This window comes from Pristiophorus japonicus, chromosome 32, assembly GCF_044704955.1.
Source record: "Pristiophorus japonicus isolate sPriJap1 chromosome 32, sPriJap1.hap1, whole genome shotgun sequence".
Taxonomy (NCBI): domain Eukaryota; kingdom Metazoa; phylum Chordata; class Chondrichthyes; family Pristiophoridae; genus Pristiophorus; species Pristiophorus japonicus.
This window is the reverse complement of record NC_092008.1, coordinates 3,313,293-3,336,645: the sequence shown is the minus strand read 5'-3', so window position 1 is coordinate 3,336,645 and position 23,353 is coordinate 3,313,293. Positions and strand designations below refer to the sequence as shown.

The 23,353-nt window shown below is 52.2% G+C and overlaps 2 protein-coding genes across 2 annotated transcripts in view; one reads left to right on the top strand and one right to left on the bottom strand.

Annotated features, from left to right (window-relative positions):
- kdm5c (lysine demethylase 5C) overlaps window positions 1-3,092 on the top strand; it is a 125,685-nt gene extending 122,593 nt beyond the window's left edge. Inside the window, exons 23-24 of the mRNA XM_070869043.1 lie at window positions 431-688; window positions 2,949-3,092. Of these exons, the coding sequence (XP_070725144.1) occupies window positions 431-688; window positions 2,949-2,957 (267 nt within the window). The 3' untranslated portion in view covers window positions 2,958-3,092. The remainder of the gene's footprint in view (window positions 1-430; window positions 689-2,948) is intronic.
- An 11,237-nt stretch (window positions 3,093-14,329) lies between these two features.
- On the bottom strand, window positions 14,330-23,305 carry LOC139240494 (fibulin-1-like). The gene is made up of 4 exons (XM_070869028.1): window positions 23,092-23,305; window positions 19,397-19,525; window positions 18,533-18,656; window positions 14,330-14,860 (listed from the first exon to the last, which is right to left on the bottom strand). The coding sequence occupies exons 1-4, from the start codon at window positions 23,303-23,305 to the stop codon at window positions 14,503-14,505; spliced, it is 825 nt and encodes a 274-aa protein (XP_070725129.1). The 3' UTR covers window positions 14,330-14,502.
- Between the last annotated feature and the right edge of the window lie 48 nt (window positions 23,306-23,353).

Sequence of the window (23,353 nt, the reverse complement as noted above, 5' to 3'; positions counted from 1 at the left end):
CGGAGGGGCGGTACCGAGGGAGCGCCGCACTGTCGGAGGGGCGGTACTGAGGGAGCGCCGCACTGTCGGAGGGGCCATCTTTCGGATGAGACATTAAACCGAGGCCCCGTCTGCCCTCTCGGGTGGATGTAAAAGATCCCGGGGCCACTATTGGAAGAAGAACAGGGGGAGTTCTCCCCGGTGTCCTGGGGCCAATATTTATCCCTCGACCAACATCACTAAAACAGACGATCTGGGTCATTATCACAGCGCTGTGTGTGGGAGCTTGCTGTGCGCAAATTACCGTTTCTCACATTACAACAGTGAACGCACTCCGAAAGTACTTCATTGGCTGTGAAGTGCTTTGGCGCGTCATGTGGGAAAGGTGCTATATGAATGCAAGTCTGCCGAGGTCCCTCTAAAAGAATGTATTTATTGTTTTGCTCCGCAGATCGAGAAATTGGAAAGCAAGCTGGCGAAGGTGCGGGGGAAGGACTCTGCAGAGAAGCGGAGGAAGAGGAAACCTGAGCGAGGCGACTCCTTTCCTGTGCCCCCGGGGCAGGAGGAGGCCGAGGAGCGGGAGGCCACCGAGCCAAAGAGAAGCAAGTCGGAGGCCGCCAGCCCAGCGGCGAAGGCTGCGCGCGCACCGGAGCATCAGGGAGCAGATCTCCGAGCGTCACAGAGCCCCGTCACACACAACGGAGTGGAGGTAGGTCTCCCGCAGTGCCCCCTGTCCCTCTCCGTGTCCAGTCGCCCCCAGCCCCCCTCGAGCCTGTCACCATCGCAACCGGAGGAGGCCGTTCAGCCCCTCAAGCCTGTCCCCATAGCAACAGGAGGAGGCCGTTCAGCCCCTCGAGCCTGTCACCATCGCAACAGGAGGAGACCGTTCAGCCCCTCAAGCCTCTCACCATCGCAACAGGAGGAGGCCGTTCAGCCCCTCAAGCCTGTCCCCATAGCAACAGGAGGAGGCCGTTCAGCCCCTCGAGCCTGTTACATTAGGGACAGGAGGAGGCCCATTCAGCCCCTCGAGCCTGTTACATTAGGAGCAGGAGGAGGCCCATTCAGCCCCTCGAGCCTGTTACATTAGGAGCAGGAGGAGGCCGTTCAGCCCCTCGAGCCTGTCACCATCGCAACAGGAGGAGGTCGGTGTGATCGGAGTCTGGAGCAAACTGTCCGGATACGACTCATCACCCCCCTTCCCTCCCTCCCTCATGTGTCGGGAGTGTCTCCAACTGGGCCCCCAGCTCCGTGACTCTGAGCCGCAGAGATTAGTGGCAACGATTTCTCCTGCAGACGTGTCCATTCGGGACAGTCTCTCTGGCCCCCCCCTCCCCAGCTCAGTGACTCTGAGCCGCAGAGATTAGTGGCAACGATCTCTCCTGCAGACATGTTAATTTGGGGTCTCTCTGCACCCCCCCCCCCCCCAGTCCAGACACGCAGCCTGCTTTACCGCGTCTTGGCTCCATATCTGTTTTCGATCATTTCTCTTTTAGAAGACAAGAAATAGGAGCAGGAGTCGGCCATTCGGCCCCTCGAGCCTGCTCCGCCATTCAATAAGACCATGGCCTGATCATCGACCTCAACTCCAACTTCCCCGCCCGATCCCCATATCGCTCGCTTCCCCTCGACTCTCAAAATGGATTGATCGCAGCCTTGAATATATTCGGAGATCGGCAGTCGGGCTGGGTGTTTCATTGTGCGGGGCGGGGGGGGGTGGGGTATGATCGGGGATATAAAACGTGTATATTTCATTGTGATTCACCTACACAGTTTTATCTGCCTGGATACCATTAGGGAAAGGATTGAAGGGCTGGAGAGAGATAGTGGCGACCATGCGGCAAACTAGGGTACGGGGCCGAGCAGAGCCCGGGGCCCAGCCCACACTGTGTGCGATATGTGTGTGTGCACTGGGTCCGTGCAGCAGAGCTGGTCTCCAGTCGTCCTGGTTAACCCTTGCCCCTGGACCGAGACCTCGCTCTGTCAAGAACCGTGTGGTGGCTGGTGTGCAACGGCCACCCCACGTTAAAAAAAATCCACCCACGGGCATCTTTCTCCCCCCCCCCCCCCCCCCCCCCCTCCGCCTCGATTGGAGTTCAGGACCTGGAACATCGGGTCCTTCATTGAAACATCTGAGAACTCTCGTGGAAGCAGGTCACCCTCGTTCGCGGGACCGCTTATGACGATGATGAATCGGGGAGGGAGGAGAATCATGTGTGCAGTGTCTCTCTCTCTCTCTCTCTCTCTCTCTCTCTCTCTCTCTCTCTTGGCCTTCATAGCAAGGGGATTTGAGTACAGGGGCAGGGAGGTGTTGCTACAGTTGTACAGGGCATTGGTGAGGCCACACCTGGAGTATTGTGTACAGTTTTGGTCTCCTAACCTGAGGAAGGACATTCTTGCTATTGAGGGAGTGCAGCGAAGGTTCACCAGACTGATTCCCGGGATGGCGGGACTGACCTATCAAGAAAGATTGGATCAACTGGGCTTGTATTCACTGGAGTTCAGAAGAATGAGAGGGGACCTCATAGAAACATATAAAATTCTGACGGGGTTAGACAGGTTAGATGCAGGAAGAATGTTCCCAATGTTGGGGAAGTCCAGAACCAGGGGTCACAGTCTAAGGATAAGGGGTAAGCCATTTAGGACCGAGATGCGGAGGAACTTCTTCACCCAGAGAGTGGTGAACCTGTGGAATTCTCTACCACAGAAAGTTGTTGAGGCCAATTCACTAAATATATTCAAAAAGGAGTTAGATGAGGGCCTTACTACTAAGGGGATCAAGGGGTATGGTGAGAAAGCAGGAATGGGGTACTGAAGTTGAATGTTCAGCCATGAACTCATTGAATGGCGGTGCAGGCTAGAAGGGCCGAATGGCCTACTCCTGCACCTATTTTCTATGTTTCTATGTTTCCAGTCCTTGTGTGCGTTGTGTCGGCCTGGGAGACCTGAACACCTCCCGTTTTGTGTTTCAGCAGTTATGATCGAAGGCCGCCCTCTCAGCAGCTTGGCGCAGACAGGCGATGCCCGAGAGGCTCTGAACTCAATTGGACCAGAGATGACCAACCTCGCCTACCAAGAGCGTTGAGGAGTGGGGGAGGGGGGTGGGGAAAGGGGAGGGGAGGGGAAGGGGGTGGGTGCAGGGAGGGGGGTCTCAAAAAACCAGTAACACCGACCACATTAGGATTTAAAGACCAGCACCCGAGCTGAATTGGAGGAGGGAGGGCGGGAAGAAAATGAATTCAAACCGGGGGTTGGCGGTGAGGGGGGGAGAGGAGGGGGATTTTAGCGCTTGTCGGGCTCACGAGTTTACCTCGTAAGCAATTGTCGGCACACTTGATCCAATCGGTGTGTGTGCGCATGTGTGTCTCTCCCCCTCGCCTCTCCTCCGCTCCCCTCCCGTCACCCTGCCCCGCTCAGCCTGTCCAAGCGCGCCGGAGGGAGGGAGGGGCAGGGCGGGCGATTACCTTGACGCAGCACGCGACAAATAGCGACAGATTTTTCGAGAGGCAGTCGGCAACTAGACGGCCAGAGGCCGGCGTCTGGGGTGTGTGGCGGGGTTGGGGTGGGATTCGGAGCCCCCCATCCCCGTCACAGCTCTCCGGCAAGTTTTTTTTTTTTCCCCCCCCGTGCCCTTTCCCGCGGGGAGGGGAGGGGAGGGTGGGGGATTTTTTGGTGAAGGAGAAAAGGAAGCAGGTCGTGCTCTTTCCCCGGGCGAGAATTAACGCAGCATGCTTACCGTTTTGACGTCGATGTGGAAAGCACATCTGTGGTGGGACGGGACGCTTTGAATTGGTGGGCGGGGAAGGGGGCTGGGGGGGTGGAGGGTGGAGAAAAAGGGGCCTTCTCTTTCTGTTTTCCCTCTGACGCGTATTCTGTGCGTGAAGTACTGAACTGACGGCTGCAGTACGCAGCGGAGGACTTGAGGGTATCTGCACGGTATACGAAGATCACCGTTTTACCCCCCAGGCGAAGCGGATCGAGTTCAAGAACAGAGAACTTTCCCCCGACCGACCGACACCCACGGATCCCACCCACGGCGACACAGGAGGGTTCCAGGTGCTTTGCGTGCAACTCTCTCTCTCTCTGTGTGTGTGTGTGTGTGTCTGTCTCTCTCTCTCTCTCTCTCTCTCTCGCCTAATTATGCCACTTGAAGCACCGGCAAGGCCTGTCGGTGAAGTAACTTTTTTTTTAAAAAAACACAGAAAATAACTGAGTTTAAAAACAGACACAAAACAAGAGGAGAAACTGTTCTTGTGCGCGTGTGTGTTGTGTACATAGTTCTGATCCACAAAGTCTTTTTTTGTTTTGTCTCGTCTCCGGGAGAGGGGACAGTCCGTCTGCTGCGAGAGTCAGAAGGGGCCGGCTTGCACGGATTGAAAGGACGGTGTTTGTTCGGGATTGATCATTCGCTTGGTTCCCCCCCTGCACATTCCCGGGACGAGCAAGAAGGGGCGGGGGGGGGGGGCCTGGTGTCCTGAGCCCAAAGTTTTGCCCTCCACCAGATGACCCGACCGTCCGGGGTCCCGTTGCTGTTTGTGAGAGCTTCCCCCGCGCCCCACCCCACCCACCCGCGCACGTTGGCCGCCGCGTTTCACACGTTGCATCTCCGACGCGCCTGGTTTGGGCACGAAGGCCTCCGCGGACGACCCGGGCACGTGACGGGCGCTGCAGGAGTGAGAGTTCCTTCTGGTAAGCAGTGTCCGAGCAGGTCCCGGTTTGTGATCCGGTGTGAATTAGCCGAGGGGGAGTCACGGCTCCTGATCGCGAGGGGGGGGGGAGTTACGGCTCCTGATCGCGAGGGGGGGGGAGTTAGGCTCCTGATCGCGAGGAGCGGGGGGGAGTCACCGCTCCTGATCGCGAGGGGGGGGTGGAGTTAGGCTCCTGATCGCGAGGGGGAGAGTCACCGCTCCTGCTCGCGAGTCAGAGACCTCTGGCGGAAGACACCTATCAGATGGGGACAGGGCCGGGCTTGGCATCAACACCCTCTTGTGGTATAGAGCTTGCTGGGCTCGGGCTGTGAATAAAGATTACTTGCGAGTGAAGGAAGATGGTCTTTATTTCGATAGCGCCCTTTCACCACCTCCGGACATCCCAAAGGGCCGCGCAGCCCATGAAGCACGTTTCGAAGTGCGGTCGCTGTTGTGATGTTGGCCAATTTGCGCACAGCAAGCTCCTGCAAACGGCAAACGTGATAATGGCCCAGGTCATCTGTTCTTGGGTGTTGGTTGAGGGATAAACATTGGGACACTGGGGAGAAATACCTGCCTCCACCCCCTTCCCCCCCCCTCCACAACTCCTGCCCCCCCCCCACCTGCCCCCCCCCCCAGATTGTGATTGAACTGTTTGCCCAACCTGGTGTAGAGCGGGACCCAACCTCGTTCTCGTGTTCCAGCGGGGGGAGCGTTTATTACTGTACAGTGACTGAGTTCCAGCAGAAGGAGTGGTGACATCCAGCTCCCTCTCTCCCCTCCCCACCCCCCACCCCACAGAATCTCTGACTGCATTGTAATTATATTTTGCGTGTCATTAATTTGTTATAACTATTTTCTTTTTTGGCTTTATTTTTTTTTTCTGGATTTCTATTGGGTCCCACTAGAAATAAAAGTTTAGAGACGTGTTTAAAAATATGAAGAATGTCGTGCGCTGTGTCTTTTTAACCTCCTCCCCCCCCAACATCGGACTCGCCTGGAAAGATCCAGTGGAAGTCTTTAAAGGTTTTCGATAGGGTCGACGTAGAGACGATGTTTCCACTTGTGGAGCCCTAGGGGGCCATCAATATAAGACAGTCAGTGATAAATCCAACGGGGAATTCAGGAGAAATTTCTTTACCCAGAGAGTGGCGAGAATGTGGAACTTGCTCCCGCTGTTGAGAAGCAAGAGGGGAAATAGCAGAGGCTCTGACCACCATTGTCCAATCTTCTCTGGCTACAGGTGTGGTGCTGGAGGACTGCTAACGTTGTACCGCTGTTTAAAAAGGGATAGACCGAGTAATTACAGGCCAGTCAGCCTAACTTCGGTGGTGGGAAAAATATTGGAAAAAATCTTCATTTGGATTTAATCAAGGACAGTCAACATGGATTTGTTATGGGAAGGTCATATCTGACTAACTTGATAGAATTTTCTGAGGATGATCGATGAGGGCAGTGTGTTTGATGTTGTGTTTATGGATTTTAGCTGTTGATAAGGTCCCACGTGGCAGACTGGTCACGAAAGTTAAAAGCCCATGGGATGCAGGGCAAAGTGGCAAGTTGGATCCAAAATTGGCTTAGAGGCAGGAAGCAAAGGGTAATGGTTGATGGGTGTTTTTGTGACTGGAAGGCTGCATCGGGGTAAAAAGACGACTTCTCTTCCTCAATTTGGACTCCCTGATCGACACCCGCCCATCCATATAGTGACCACGGCATCATTCTAACAAAACCTCGGTTTAACCGGTTTTTATTCAAGCATGCGCGGGACGGTTCTGATGAACACTTTCCCGAACAAAGGTTTTACAATTGCAGTTATACATTTTTCGAGGTGTGTGACCCTCCTACAAACCCACCGATTGGCCCACTGCTCAAACTGGCTCTGTATGGTTCTTCCCCCATCTGTCCATCTCCCATCACACGTCACCCTCCCCGAATGTGTTAATTCAGTGATGTCATCTTTGCCTCAGTTCCTCATGACGTGTTGATTAACTTTGTTTGCCAGGGCGGTGCCTCTGTGTCCCTCTCCCAAGAACTCCAGTCAATACCATCCTGTTCCCATGCTGCTTATAATCGATGTTCCCAAACATTTTATTGTCCTTGTTCTGTACTGAATATGTGCGGTTCCATGAATCTGTACTAAGGTTGATACAACGGCTGGTTCATTAACCGTCAGGCTTTGCTGCTCCCTCTTCTTAAAATCCATTCCAGCAAGCATGCTTTGCCATACCATAAGACAGAGGAACTCCCGCTTCCTCAGAACCTCCTAAGCCCTAAAAACTGGACGTGTGTCGGATCAATTCACTACCTTCCAGTGACCATTATTTAACCCCCTTGCAGCTGTATCCAGTGTGGTTCTGCAAGGCTCAGTACTAGCTAGGTCCCTTGCTCTTTGTGGTATATATATATATATATATCAATGATTTTGACTTGAATGTAGGGCGTACGATTAAGAAGTTTGCAGATGATACAGAAATTGGCCATGCGGAAGATAACGAAGAAAGCTGCGGACTGCAGGAAGATATCAATGGACCGGTCAACTGGGCAGAACAGTGGCAAATACAGTTCAATTCGGAGAAGAGTGAGGTAATGCATTTGGGGAGGGCTAACAAAAGGCAAGGGAATACACATTAAATGGTTGGACACTGAAGTGTAGAGGAACAGATGGACCTTGGAGTGCAGGTCCACAGATCCCTAAAGGTAGCAGGCCAGGTAAATAAAATGGTTAAGACAGATGGGATACTTGCCTTTATTAGCCGAGGCATAGAATATAAGCAAGTAGGTCATGCTTGAATGGTAGAGGGGTCAACAACCAGGGGGAATAGTTTTAAAATAATGGGTGGTGGGGGCCTGGAACTCACTGCCTGACACGGTGGTAGAGGCAGAAACCCTCACCACATTTGGACGTGCGCTCGAAGTGCCGTAACCTACAGGGCTACAAACCCAGAGCTGGGAAGTGGGATTAGACTGGATGGCTCTTTGTCGGCCGGCGCGGACACAATGGGCCGAAATGGCCTCCTTCCGTGCTGTAAATTTCTATGAAATCCAGTGGGGAATTTGGGAGAAACTTCTTTACCCAGAGAGCGGTGAGAATGTGGAACTCGGAGGGGTCGAGGCGAACAGTATCGATGCATTTAAGGGGGGGCTGGATAAACACATGGGGGAGAAGGGAATGGAAGGTGATGGGGTGAAATGGAGAGAGGTGGGAGGGGGCTCGTGTGGAGCATGAACTAATGGCTCATTTGTCCAATGACCAGGGGGTCACAGTCTACGAATAAGGGGTAGCCATTTAGGACCAAGATGAGGAGAAACTTCTTCACTCAGAGAGTTGTTAACCTGTGGAATTCCCTGCCGCAGAGAGTTGTTGATGCCAGTTCATTGAATATATTCAAAAGGGAGTTGGATATGGTCCTTACGGCTAAAGGGATCAAGGGGTATGGAGAGAAAGCAGGAATGGGGTACGGAAGTTGCATGATCAGCCATGGTCATATTGAATGGTGGTGCAGGCTCAAAGGGCCGAATGGCCCACTCCTGCACCTATTTTCTATGTTTCTATTTCCGTGCAGTACAACATAGCTGTAAGTGTTCAGGTCCCAACCTGCCGGGGGTCTGGCCTGGTTCAGTTCTGTCTGAAAGGCAGAAATGCGAAACAGCTACTGTCTGACATGGTGGTAGAGGCAGAAACCCTCACCACATTTAAAAAGTACTTGGATGTGCGCTCGAAGTGCCGTAACCTGCAGGGCTACAGACCCAGAGCTGGGAAGTGGGATTAGGCTGGGTGGCTCTTGGTCGGTCGGCACGGACACGATGGGCTGAAATGGTCTCCTTCCGTGCTCTAAATGAGACTGCCCACAGTAAAGTGGGCAAATCTGTTAATGGGTAAAACGACAGATCAGTGGGTGGTGTTAAATTGGTTTTTGAACGTGATTCAGAACCCGTTTATTCCCCTTAAGGGGACACACCTCTACGTGCCGCAAACAGCCATGGACAATTATAGAGGTACGGTACAACGTTAAACCCGAAGAAAAAACAGGTCCTGATGACTGAGAGAGAAAACGAACAGCAAAAGGTGACAAAACCCATCGTAAGAGCTACAAGAAGGGAGTATGAAAGAAAGCCCGCAAAGGGACATCAAAATCAGCTCACAAATGTTTTGCGATTGTTAGAAAAACGCATTGTAGGCCCCTTGAAAACTGGTAATGGTGATATACGGTCAATGAAAATAAGGAAATGGTGGACATGTTAAATAATTACTTTGCGTCAGTAATTACAGTGGAGGAAGAGGATCACATCCCAAGGAAACTATACTGAGTACCTGTCCCTGATTCAGTATAAGTTCACGTAAGCAAAATAATAATAACGGAGAAAACACTTAAGTTAGCATGCAGGTACAGCAAGCAAATCAGAAGGCAAATCGCATGTTGTCCATTATCCACAAGAGGGTTGGAGTATAAGAGTGAGGAAGTCTTGCTACAATTATACAGGGCCCTGCTGAGACCACACCTGGAGTACTGTGCACAATTTTGGCCTCCTTACCTAAGGAAGGATATACTTGCCTTTGAGGTGGTGCAATGAAGGTTCACCAGACTGATTCCTGGGATGAAAGGGTCGTCCTATGAGATTAAAAAGATTCTCTGGAGTTTTGAAGAATGAGAGGTGATCTCATTGAAACATCTAAGATTCTGAGGGGGATTGACAGGGTAGATGCAGGGAGGATGTTTACCCTGGGCTGGGGAGTCTAGAACCAGGGGTCACACAGTCTCAGGATAAGGGGTCGGCCATTTAGGACTGAGATGAGGAATTTCTTCATTCAGAGGGGGGTTGAATCTTTGGGATTCCCTGCCCCAGAACGGCTGAGCCTCCACAGCCCTGAGTATATTCAAGGCTGAGAAAAATTTGGGGACACTAAGTGAATCAAGGGATATGGGGATAGGGCAGGAAAGTGGAGTTGAGGCCAAAGATCAGCCGTGATATTGAATGGTGGAGCAGGCTCGAGGGGCTGAATTGCCAACTCCTGCTCCTAATTCTTATGTATTGGCACTAAAGAGTGACAAGTGGCCAGGTCTGGCATAGAGATGATGGGCCGAATGGCCTGTGCCATAAATGACTGAGATTGTATCACTAGATGGTTTTCATCCTAGGGTGTTGAAGGAAGTGTGAGAGAATGTTGCAGATAGCCCAACTGTAATCTTCCAATGTTCCCTCACTTCATGAACTGTTCCTTTAGATTGGAAAATTGCACATGTCACTCTGCTATTTATTTGAGAACAGTGAGAGGGGAAAACCCGGGAATTGTAGACCAGTTAGCCTAACATCTGTGGTCGGAAGTTACTGGAGTATATAATCAAGGATAGAGTGACTGAACACCTCGACCATTTTCCGCTGATTATTAGAGCCAGCGTGGATTTGTGAAAGGTGGGTCTTGCCTGACAAACCAGATTGACGTTTTTGAGGAGTTAGGGAATATCGGTGGATGTTATTTCTATCGACTTCCAGAAGGCATTTTGATAAAGTCCCTCGTAAGAGACTGTCAGCTAAGTTGAAGCCCATGGAATTGAGGGCAAATTATTGGCCGGGTTCGGAAAGTGGATGAGCAGCAGGAGACAGAGAGTAGGGATAATAGGCAGGTACTGTAACTGGTGGGATGTGACTAGAGGGGAATAGGGGGTTTTAGTTATGCCACGGATATGTGGGCGGAAACTCATTTCAGGGTCAAATATGACAGCGAGATTGCAAACAGTCTGGCTCAGCCTCATAGATGCTCGGGAGAGGGATGGAGTCAGTGGCTAGGGAACACAGTTTGTGGCTTCGGTGTTCCCAATATTTAATTGGAGAAAATTTCAGTGATATTGTAACTGAAAATAAGGAAATGGCGGACATGTAGAACAATTACTTTGCGTCAGTATTTACCGCAGAGGGAGAGGATAGCATGGAAGGAAAGTAATACTGAGTCAGAGACAGGGGCTCAACAAGGTCACAGTAATGAAGAAAATAATGGGACTTAAGAGTGACAAATCCCCCAGGACCAGATGGTGACCACCCCAGGGTTTTAAAGGAAGGATGTGAGAAGACTGCAGATTCCCCAACTGTAGTCTTCCAAAGTTCTCTCAATTGTCTATTTAAGAATGGCGAGAGGGAAACCAGGGAATTATAGACCAGTTAGCCCGTTGTCGGGAAATTACTAGAATTTATACTTAAGGATCGGGAGACTGAACGCCTCTCAAAATTTCCAGCTGATGAGAGAGAGCCAGCGTGCATTTGTGAAAGGGTAGGTCATATCTGACAAACCTGATTGAATATTTTGAAGAGATGATTAAATTAGTGGACGGGGGATGTCTACAGATGTTATTTATATCAACTTCCAGAAGGCATTTGATAAAGTCCCCCGTAAGAGACTGTTGGCTAAGATAGAAGCCCGCGGAATTAAGGGCAAATTATTGACCGGGTTAGGAGATTGGCTGAGCGGCAGGAGACAGAATAGGGATATTGGGCAGGTACTGTAATTGGCTAGTGGTGTACCACAGGGATCAGTGTTGGGGCCTCAGCTATTCACTATTTATTAACGACTTAGATGATGGGATAAAGACCCACATATCCAAGTATGCCGATGAGACAAAGATAGACGGCAGTGTAGATGGAAACATAATCTATTAATATCTCTTAATAACGTTAAGTGAATGAGTAAAACTGTGGCAAATGGATTTCAATGCAGGCAAATATGAGGTCATCCACTTTAGACCTGAAAAGGATACTTTTTAAATGGTGAAATGCTAAAAGCAGCAGAGACCCAAAGAGACTCGGGTGGTCCGGGTACATCAATCATGTTTGACACATTTGCTGGAATTCTTTGACGATGTAACAAACAGGGTGGATAAAGGGGAACCAGCGGATGTGTATTTAGACTTCCAGAAGGCATTTAACAAGGTGTCACATAAAAAGTTACTGCACAAGATAAAAGTTCACGGGGTTGGGGGTAATATATTAGCATGGATAGAGGATTGGCTAACGAACAGAGAACAGAGTCGGGATAAATGGTTCATTCTCGGCTTGGCAACCAGTAACTAGTGGGGTGCCGCAAGGATCAGTACTGGGCCCCCAACTATTTACAATCTATATTAATGACATGGAAAAAGGGACCGAGTGTAACGTAGCCAAGTTTGCTGATGATACAAAGATGGGAGGAAAAGCAATGTATGAGGAGGACACAAAGAATCTGCAAAAGGACATAGACAGGCTAAGTGAGTGCGCAAAAATTTGGCCGATGGAGTATGATGTTGGAAAGTGTGAGGTCATGCACTTTGGCATAAAAAAATCAAAGAGCAAGTTATTATTTAAATGGAGAAAGATTACAAAGTGCCGCAGCACAGCGGGACCTGGGGGTACTTGTGCATGAAACACAAAAGGTTAGTGTGCAGATACAGCAAGTGATCAGGAAAGCCAATGGTATCTTGGCCTTTATTGCAAAGGGGATGGAGTGTAAAAGCAGGGAAATCTTGCTACAGTTATACAGGGTATTGGTGAGGCCACACCTGGAGTACTGCGTGCAGTTTTGGTTTCCATATTTACGAAAGGATATACTTGCTTTGGAGGCTATTCAGAGAAGGTTCACTCGGTTGATTCCGGGAATGAGGGCGTTGACTCATGAGGAAAGGTTGAGTAGGTTGGGCCTCTACTCATTGGAATGCAGAAGAATGAGAGGTGATCTTATCGAAACGTATAAGATTATGAGGGGGCTTGACAAGGTGGATGCAGAGAGGATGTTTCCACTGATGGGGAAGACTAGAACGAGGGGGCATGATCTTAGAATAAGTGGCCGCCCATTTAAAACTGAGATGAGAAATTTCTTCTCTCTGAGGGTTGTAAATCTGTAGAATTCGCTGCCTCAGAGAGCTGTGGAAGCTGGGACATTGAATAAATTTAAGACAGAGATGGACAGTTTCTTAACCGATAAGGGGGCGGGCAGGGAAGTGGAGCTGAGTCCATGATCGGATCAGCCATGATCGTATTAAATGGCGGAGCAGGCTTGAGGGGCCGTATGGCCGACTCCTGCTCCTATTTCTTATGTTCTTATGATCATTAAAATATCAACAGGTACAGAAAATAACCAACAAGGCTAATGGAATGCTGCCCTTTATATCGAGAGGACCAGAATACAAAGGGGGTAGAAGTTATACTGCAGCTGTACAAAGCCCTGGTTAGACCACACCTGGAGCACTGAGAGCAATTCTGGTCACATCACCTTAGGGAGGATATACTGGGCTCGGAGGGAGTGCAGTGTAGCTTTACCAGAGTGATACCCGCACTCCAAGGGTTAAATTACAAGGAGAGGTTACACAAATTTGGATTGTATTCCCTGGAATTCAGAGGGTTAAAGGGTGACTTGATTGAAGTTTTCCAGATATTGAGGGGAATAGATAGAGACAGACGGTTCCTGCTGGTTGGGTAGTCCAGGAACAGGGGGCTGAGGCTAAGAATTAGAGCCAGACCTTTCAGGAATGTAATTAGGAAACACTTCTACACACGAAGGGCAGTCAAAGATTGGAACTCTCTTCCGCAAACAGCAATCGATGCTGGGGGTCAATTGTTAATTTTAAATTGGTGGTTGAGAGATTGTGGTTTAACAAAGGTATTAAGGCGGGTAGATGGAGTTAGGTCGTAGATCAGCACTGATCTCATCGAAGGGCGCAACAGGCTCGAGGGGCTGAATGGCCTCCTGTTCCTAATGTAACAGGCTCGAGGGGCTGAACGGCCTCCTCCTGTCCCTAATGTAACAGGCTCGAGGGGCTGAACGGCCTCCTCCTGTCCCTAATGTAACAGGCTCGAGGGGCTGAACGGCCTCCTCCTGTCCCTAATGTAACAGGCTCGAGGGGCTGAACGGCCTCCTCCTGTCCCTAATGTAACAGGCTCGAGGGGCTGAACGGCCTCCTCCTGTTCCTAATGTAACAGGCTCGAGGGGCTGAACGGCCTCCTCCTGTCCCTAATGTAACAGGCTCGAGGGGCTGAACGGCCTCCTCCTGTCCCTAATGTAACAGGCTCGAGGGGCTGAACGGCCTCCTCCTGTCCCTAATGTAACAGGCTCGAGGGGCTGAACGGCCTCCTCCTGTTCCTAATGTAACAGGCTCGAGGGGCTGAACAGCCTCCTCCTGTTCCTAATGTAACAGGCTCGAGGGGCTGAACGGCCTCCTCCTGTCCCTAATGTAACAGGCTCGAGGGGCTGAACGGCCTCCTCCTGTCCCTAATGTAACAGGCTCGAGGGGCTGAACGGCCTCCTCCTGTTCCTAATGTAACAGGCTCGAGGGGCTGAACGGCCTCCTCCTGTCCCTAATGTAATAGACTCGAGGGGCTGAACGGCCCCCTCCTGTTCCTAATGTAACAGGCTCGAGGGGCTGAATGGCCTCCTCCTGTTCCTAATGTAACAGGCTCGAGGGGCTGAACGGCCTCCTCCTGTCCCTAATGTAACAGGCTCGAGGGGCTGAACGGTCTCCTCCTGTTCCTAATGTAACAGGCTCGAGGGGCTGAATGGCCTCCTCCTGTTCCTAATGTAACAGGCTCGAGGGGCTGAACGGCCTCCTCCTGTCCCTAATGTAACAGGCTCGAGGGGCTGAACGGCCTCCTCCTGTCCCTAATGTAACAGGCTCGAGGGGCTGAACGGTCTCCTCCTGTCCCTAATGTAACAGGCTCGAGGGGCTGAACGGCCTCCTCCTGTCCCTAATGTAACAGGCTCGAGGGGCTGAACGGCCTCCTCCTGTCCCTAATGTAACAGGCTCGAGGGGCTGAACGGCCCCCTCCTGTTCCCTAATGTAACAGACTCGAGGGGCTGAACGGCCTCCTCCTGCTCCCGTCAGAGAGCGGGGCCCGTGATGAAGACGTAGATCCTGGCGATGAACTTGGTGGCGGTGCTGTGGCGGATCAGAGTCATCTCCACGTCGAGCAGGAAGTCGCCGGGCCCCCTGGGCGGCAGCTGTAGGTAGACGAAGCTGGTGTAGTTGTTGAGCCGGCGGGTGCTGAAGTGCATGCCCTGGTTGCCGCCGGTGATGCCCAGCAGGATGTTGTCGCCCGCGTAGACCGGCGACGGGCTGATGCGGAAGATGTTGGCCGGCACCCGGATGTTGGTGGGGAAGCTGAGCTGGTAGTAGCTGATCCTCTGCGGCATCGTCTGGCACTCGATGTAATCCTGGCACGCCAGCCGTTCACAGCGCCTGCCCGGGAAACGGGAAATAGAAACACAAAGTGTGAGTAATATCGCCGAGTCAGCCAATGACATGGAGGTGGGGCGGGACTTACTGCAGGACTCAGAGCAAACAGTCCACAGAATCTACTTAAACTGTGCACTCCATCAAACAGTCTTTAGAATCTACTTACAGTGCACTATACGAAACAGTCCACAGAATCTACTTAAACTGTGCACTCCATCAAACAGTCTTTAGAATCTACTTACAGTGCACTATACGAAACAGTCCACAGAATCTACTTAAACTTGGCACTACATCAAACAGTCCACAGAAGTTCTTTAAAGAGTGCATTTTTGCAAACATAGAAAATAGAGTAGGCCATTCGGACCTTCGAGCCTGCACCACCATTCAATATGATCATGGCTGATCATTCCCTCAGTGCCCCTTGATCGCCTTAGCCGTAAGGGCCATATCTAACTCAATCTTGAATATATCCAATGAACTGGCATCAACAACTCTCTGCGGCAGGGAATTCCACAGATTAACAACTCTCTGAGTGAAGAAGTTTCTCTTCATCTCAGTCCTAAATGGCCCACCCCTTATCCTTAGACTGTGACCCCTGGTTCTGGACTTCCCCAACATCGGGAACATTCTTCCCGCATCTAACCTGTCCAGTCCCGTCAGAATTTTTTATGTTTCTATGAGATCCCCTCTCATCCTTCTAAACTCCAGTGAATATAAGCCGAGTCGATCCAGTCTTTCTTCATATGTCAGTCCAGCCATCCCGGGAATCAGTCTGGTGAACCTTCGCTGCACTCCCTCAATAACAAGAATGTCCTTCCTCAGATTAGGAGACCAAAACTGAACACAATATTCCAGGTGTGGCCTCACCAAGGCCCTGTACAATTGCAGTAAGACCTCCCTGCTCCTATACTCAAATCCTCTCGCTATGAAGGCCAACATGCCATTTGCCTTCTTCACCGCCTGCTGTACCTGCATGCCAACCTTCAATGACTGATGTACCATGACACCCAGGTCTCGTTGCACCTCCCCTTTTCCTAATCTGCCGCCATTCAGATAATATTCTGCCTTCGTGTTTTTGCCCCCAAAGTGGATAACCTCACATTTATTCACATTATACTGCATCTGCCATGCATTTGCCCACTCACCTAACCTGTCCAAGTCACCCTGCAGCCTTCTCACAACTCACACCGCCACCCAGCTTAGTGTCATCTGCAAACTTGGAGATATTACACTCAATTCCTTCATCTAAATCGTTAATGTATATTGTACAGAGCTGGGGTCCCAGCACTGAGCCCTGCAGTACCCCACTAGTCACTGCCTGCCATTCTGAAAAGGACCTGTTTATCCCGACTCTCTGCTTCCTGTCTGCCAACCAGTTCTCTATCTACGTCAGTATATTACCCCCAATACAATGTGCTTTGATTTTGCACACCAATCTCTTATGCAGGACTTTGTCAAAAGCCTTTTGAAAGTCCAAATACACCACATCCACTGGTTCTCCCTTGCTAGTTACATCCTCAAAAAATTCCAGAAGATTCATCAAGCATGATTTCCCTTTCATAAATCCATGCTGACTTGGACCGATCCTGTCACTGCTTTCCAAATGTGCTGCTATTTCATCCTTAATAATTGATTCCAACATTTTCCCCACTACTGATGTCAGGCTAACCGGTCTATAATTACCTGTATTCTCTCTCCCTCCTTTTTTGAAAAGTGGGGTTCCAATAGCTACCCTCCAGTCCATAGGGACTGATCCAGAGTCAATAGACTGTTGGAAAATGATCACCAATGCATCCACTATTTCTAGGGCCACTTCCTTAAGTACTCTGGGATGCAGACCATCAGACCCCGGGGATTTATCGGCCTTCAATCCCATCAATTTCCCTAACACAATTTCCCGCCTAATAAGGATATCCTTCAGTTCCTCCTTCTCACTAGACCCTCGGTCCCCAAGTACATTCGGAAGATTATGTGTGTCTTCCTTTGTGAAGACAGAACCAAAGTATTTGTTCAATTGGTCTGCCATTTCTTTGTTCCCCATTATAAATTCACCTGAATCCGACTGCAAGGGACCTACATTTATCTTCACTAATCTTTTTCTCTTCACGTATTTATAGAAGCTTTTGCAGTCAGTTTTTATGTTCACGGCAAGCTTCTTCTCATACTCTATTTTCCCCCTCCTAATTAAACCCTTTGTCCCCCTCTGCTGAATTCTAACTTTCTCCCAGTCCTCAGGTTTGTTGCTTTTTCTGGCCAATTTATATGCCTCTTCCTTGATTTTAACACTATCCTTAATTTCCCTTGTTACCGGTTGAGCCACCTTCCCTGTTTAATTTTTACTCCAGACAGGGATGTACAATTGCTGAAGTTCATCCATGTGATCTTTAAATGTTTGCCATTGCTTATCCACCATCAACCCTTTAAGTATCCTCTGCCAGTCTATTCTAGCCAATTCACATCTCAAACCATCGAAGTTAACTTTCCTTAAGTTCAGGACCCTAGTTTCTGAATTAACGGTGTCACTCTCCACCTTAATAAAGAATTCTACCATATTATGGTCACTCTTCCCCAAGGGGCCTCGCACAACAAGATTGCTAATTAATCCTTTCTCATTACACATCACCCAGTCTAAGATGGCCAGCTATCTAGGTGTTTCCTCGACATATTGGTCTAGAAAACCATCCCCAATACACTCCAGGAAATCCTCCTCCACCGTATTGCTACCAGTTTGGTTAGCCCAATCAATATGTAGATTAAAGTCGTCCATGATAACTGCTGTACCTTTATTGCACACATCCCTTATTTCTTGTTTGATGCTGTCCCCAACCTCACTACTACTGTTTGGTGGTCCGTACACAACTCCCACTAGCGTTTTCTGTCCTTTGGTATTCCGCAGCTCCACCCATATCGATTCCACATCATCCAAGCTTCTTCCTTACTCGTGCATTAATAGTCTACAGGATCTATTTGAAGCGAAGTAGAGCAAACAGTCTACAGGATCTATTTGAAACGAAGTAGAGCAAACAGTCTACAGGATCTACTTGAAGCGAAGTAGAGCAAACAGTCTACAGGATCTATTTAAAGTGAAGTAGAGCAAACAGTCTACAGGATCTATTTGAAGCGAAGTAGAGCAAACAGTCTACAGGATCTATTTGAAGCGAAGTAGAGCAAACAGTCTACAGGATCTATTTGAAGCGAAGTAGAGCAAACAGTCTACAGGATCTACTTGAAGCGAAGTAGAGCAAACAGTCTACAGGATCTATTTGAAGCAAAGTAGAGCAAACAGTCTACAGGATCTATTTGAAGCGAAGTAGAGCAAACAGTCTACAGGATCTATTTGAAGCGAAGTTGAGCAAACAGTCTACAGGATCTATTTAAAGCGAAGTAGAGCAAACAGTCTACAGGATCTATTTAAAGCGAAGTATAGCAAACAGCCCATGATTGAAGCTCCAGTAACTTCTCCCGATAAGAGCGGGCTGATTTCTGCCGACAGATTGCCGTGTTGTGGGGGACAGTTAGTAATCGCAGGCGCTTACAGCAGTGCGTTGCCCTGGCGCGAGTGACCAGGGGGGCAGTGACCCAATCACCACCATTCCGGCCGGGGACAGTGGTATTACCGCCCCACAGCCCACAGCGGCAAAAAAAACCTCCCCGTCTACCAAAACGTTCACTTACGTCTGTGTAACTCTCCTGTAGTTCGCGGGGCACTCGAAGGAGAGGCATTTATATCCGCCCTGAACGTTGAAACAGGTCTCCGCGCTCGTGCAGTTGTGAGTTCCTAAGGCGCATTCGTCAAGGTCTGGTGAATAAAGAGAGAGAGTGTAAGACACAGGAATGTAAGAAACAGGAGCAGGAGTCGGCCATTCGGCCCCTCGAGCCTGCTCCGCCATTTAATACGATCGTGGCTGATCCGATCATGGACTCAGCTCCATTTCTCCGCCCGCCCCTTCACTCCCTTATCGCTCAACAATCTGTCTATCTCCACCTTAAATATATTCAATGACCCAGCCCCCCACAGCTCTCTGGGGCAGAGAATTCCACAGATTCACCGGAAGAAATTCCTCCTCATTTCCGTCTTAAATGGGCGACCCCTTATTCTGAGACTATGTGCCCCCTAGTTCTAGATTCCCCCACGAGGGGGAAACATCCTCTCTGCATCTACCCTGTCCAGCCCCCCTCAGAATCTGATACGTTTCGATAAGATCACCTCTTATTCTTCTAAACTCCAATGAGTAGAGGCCCAACCTGCTCAACCTTTCCTCATCAGTCAACCCCCTCATCTCCGGAATCAACCGAGTAAACCTTCTCTGAACTGCCTCCAATGCAAGTTTATCCCTCCTTAAATACAGAGACCAAAACTGCACGCAGTACTCCAGGTGTTGCCTCACCAATACCCTGTACAGTTGTTGGACGTTGACACTGGCATTTTCTCTATTCCACCTTCTTCACGAGCCTGAATTTTCCCCAGCGCGCAGAGACAAGCAAAACAGCTGATGCCCACATCCTGAGAATGAATATACTGAAGATATAAATGCGTACCTGTGCAGTTCCTCCCATTGGGCGAAAGGACATATCCCTCCTCGGGGCAAATGCAGTTGAAGGTTCCGGGAGTGTTAATGCAGCGATAGGCACAAAGGGCAGAGGCCGTGAGCGAACACTCGTCAATATCTGAGAGAGACACCGAGAGAGGCACCAGTTACATTCAACGTATGGACAAGAGCCACAAGTTCAATTTCCTCCCCCTCCGGACGGTCAGGGGCGGAGGGGGAGGAGGACCCAAACCGTCCCGGTATTGTCCCGGAATCTCTGGCAATGAAAGATGGATCTTCACGCCTTTGTTGCCTCCAACTATTCCCAACACTCACCCGCACAGCCACCCACCCTCCTTAAACTTCAGCTCATCCCAAACTCGGCTGCCCAGTGTCCTAACTCGCACCCAGTCCCGCTCACCCATCACCCCCTGTACTCGCTGCCCCGTGTCCTAACTCGCACCCAGTCCCGCTCACCCATCACCCCCTGTACTCGCTGCCCCGTGTCCTAACTCGCACCCAGTCCCGCTCACCCATCACCCCCTGTACTCGCTGCCCCCGTGTCCTAACTCGCACCGAGTCCTGCTCACCCATCACCCACTGTGCTCGCTGCCCCCGTGTCCTAACTCGCACCCAGTCCCGCTCACCAATCACCCCCTGTGCTCACTGCCCCGTGTCCTAACTCGCACCGAGTCCCGCTCACCCATCACCCCCTGTGCTCACTGACCCCGTGTCCTAACTCGCACCGAGTCCCACTCACCCATCACCCCCTGTGCTCACTGCCCCGTGTCCTAACTCGCACCGAGTCCTGCTCACCCATCACCCACTGTGCTCGCTGCCCCCGTGTCCTAACTCGCACCGAGTCCCGCTCACCCATCACCCCCTGTGCTCACTGCCCCGTGTCCTAACTCGCACCGAGTCCCGCTCACCCATCACCCCCTGTGCTCACTGCCCCGTGTCCTAACTCGCACCGAGTCCCGCTCACCCATCACCCCCTGTGCTCACTGACCCCGTGTCCTAACTCGCACCGAGTCCCGCTCACCCATCACCCACTGTGCTCGCTGCCCCCGTGTCCTAACTCGCACCGAGTCCCGCTCACCCATCACCCCCTGTGCTCACTGCCCCGTGTCCTAACTCGCACCGAGTCCCGCTCACCCATCACCCCCTGTGCTCACTGCCCCGTGTCCTAACTCGCACCGAGTCCCGCTCACCCATCACCCCCTGTGCTCACTGCCCCGTGTCCTAACTCGCACCGAGTCCCGCTCACCCATCACCCCCTGTGCTCACTGCCCCGTGTCCTAACTCGCACCGAGTCCCACTCACCCATCACCCGCTGTGCTCACTGATAGTGACTACACTCCAAAAGTACTTAATTGGCTGTAAAGTGCTTTGAGGCGTACGGTGGTTGTGAAAGGCGCTATATAAATTGCAAGTCTTTCTTTATTGGCCCCCCGGTCCAGCAATGCCTCGATTTTAAAATTTACATCCTCGTTTTCAAATCTCTCCATGGCCTCCTCACCCTCCCTATCTCTGTAACCTCCTCCAGCCCCTACACCCCTCCCTATCTCTGTAACCCCCTCCAGCCCCTACACCCCTCCCTATCTCTGTAACCCCCTCCAGCCCCTACACCCCTCCCTATCTCTGTAACCCCCTCCAGCCCCTACACCCCTCCCTATCTCTGTAACCTCCTCCAGCCCCTACACCCCTCCCTATCTCTGTAACCCCCTCCAGCCCCTACACCCCTCCCTATCTCTGTAACGTCCTCCAGCCCCTACACCCCTCCCTATCTCTGTAACCTCCTCCAGCCCCACAACTCCCCGAGATCTCTGCCCTCCTGACCATCCCTGATTATAATCGCTCCACCATCGGTGGCCGTGCCTTCTGTTGCCTGGGCCCCAAGCCACGGAACTCCCTCCCTAAACCTCTCCGCCTCTCTCTCCTCCTTTAAGACGCTCCTTAAAACCGACCTCTGTGACCCAGCTTTTGGTCACCTGTCCGAAGATCTCCTTCTGCGGCTGTAAAGCGCCTTGGGACGTTTTACCACGTTAAAGGCGCTATATAAATTCACGTTGCTGTAGTTCCGACAATTCCGCGAGCAAGCATTGAGGAAAAAAATCCGAGCAGCATTGAAAGAAATATCAGAGAAGAGCGAAATAAAGCTGGAGTCATCCAGCCAGGTGAGCAAGAGCCAGGACTGAGGGAGCTCCGCACTGTCGGAGGGGCAGTACTGAGGGAGCCCCGCACTGTCGGAGGGGCGGTACTGAGGGAGTGCCGCACTGTCGGAGGGGCAGTACTGAGGGAGCCCCGCACTGTCGGAGGGGCGGTACTGAGGGAGTGCCGCACTGTCGGAGGGGCGGTACTGAGGGAGCCCCGCACTGTCGGAGGGGCGGTACTGAGGGAGCCCCGCACTGTCGGAGGGGCGGTACTGAGGGAGCCCCGCACTGTCGGAGGGGCGGTACTGAGGGAGCCCCGCACTGTCGGAGGGGCGGTACTGAGGGAGCCCCGCACTGTCGGAGGGGCGGTACTGAGGGAGCGCCGCACTGTCGGAGGGGCAGTACTGAGGGAGCGCCGCACTGTCGGAGGGGCGGTACTGAGGGATCTCCGCACTGTCGGAGGGGCGGTACTGAGGGAGCGCCGCACTGTCGGAGGGGCGGTACTGAGGGAGCGCCGCACTGTCGGAGGGGTGGTACTGAGGGAGCGCCGCAGTGAAGGAGAGCCGCACTGTCGGAGGGACGGTACTGAGGGAGCCCCGCACTGTCGGAGGGGCGGTACTGAGGGAGCCCCGCACTGTCGGAGGGGCGGTACTGAGGGAGCCCCGCACTGTCGGAGGGGCGGTACTGAGGGAGTGCCACACTGTCGGAGGGGCAGGACTGAGGGAGTGCCGCACTGTCGGAGGGGCAGTACTGAGGGAGTGCCGCACTGTCGGAGGGGCGGTACTGAGGGAGCGCCGCACTGTCGGAAGGGCGGTACTGAGGGAGCGCCGCACTGTCGGAGGGGCGGTACTGAGGGAGCGCCGCACTGTCGGAGGGGCGGTACTGAGGGAGCGCCGCACTGTCGGAGGGGCGGTACTGAGGGAGCGCCGCACTGTCGGAGGGGCGGTACTGAGGGAGCCCCGCACTGTCGGAGGGGCGGTACTGAGGGAGCCCCGCACTGTCGGAGGGGCGGTACTGAGGGAGCGCCGCACTGTCGGAGGGGCGGTACTGAGGGAGCGCCGCACTGTCGGAGGGGCGGTACTGAGGGAGCGCCGCACTGTCGGAGGGGCGGTACTGAGGGAGCGCCGCACTGTCGGAGGGGCGGTACTGAGGGAGCTCCGCACTGTCGGAGGGGCGGTACTGAGGGAGCGCCGCACTGTCGGAGGGGCAGTACTGAGGGAGCGCCGCACTGTCGGAGGGGCGGTACTGAGGGAGCGCCGCAGTGAGGGAGAGCCGCACTGTCGGAGGGACGGTACTGAGGGAGCCCCGCACTGTCGGAGGGGCGGTACTGAGGGAGCCCCGCACTGTCGGAGGGGCGGTACTGAGGGAGCCCCGCACTGTCGGAGGGGCGGTACTGAGGGAGCGCCGCACTGTCGGAGGGGCGGTACTGAGGGAGCCCCGCACTGTCGGAGGGGCGGTACCGAGGGAGCGCCGCACTGTCGGAGGGGCGGTACTGAGGGAGCGCCGCACTGTCGGTGTACGAGGGGTGAGCCGATAGTTGGCACACGCTTACCTTCCCGTGCTGTGCTGGTGTTGCCGGAGGTCCCCGGGGCTGAGGTTACTGAGCTCCCCAGGCAGCCTCTGAGCAAATCTGTGCAGCACGAGGAATGTCTCTGATCATTAACATGGCTGTGCGCTCCAAACAAAATGCAGGGAACCCATACACTTCTGCCTCTCGGGGAACACTCGATGACGTGCCAAACGTGAATATTCAGCTGAATCACCATCCCAACTTTCTCCGTTGGAGCAGAGGAGATTTGATCGAGGGTGTTTCA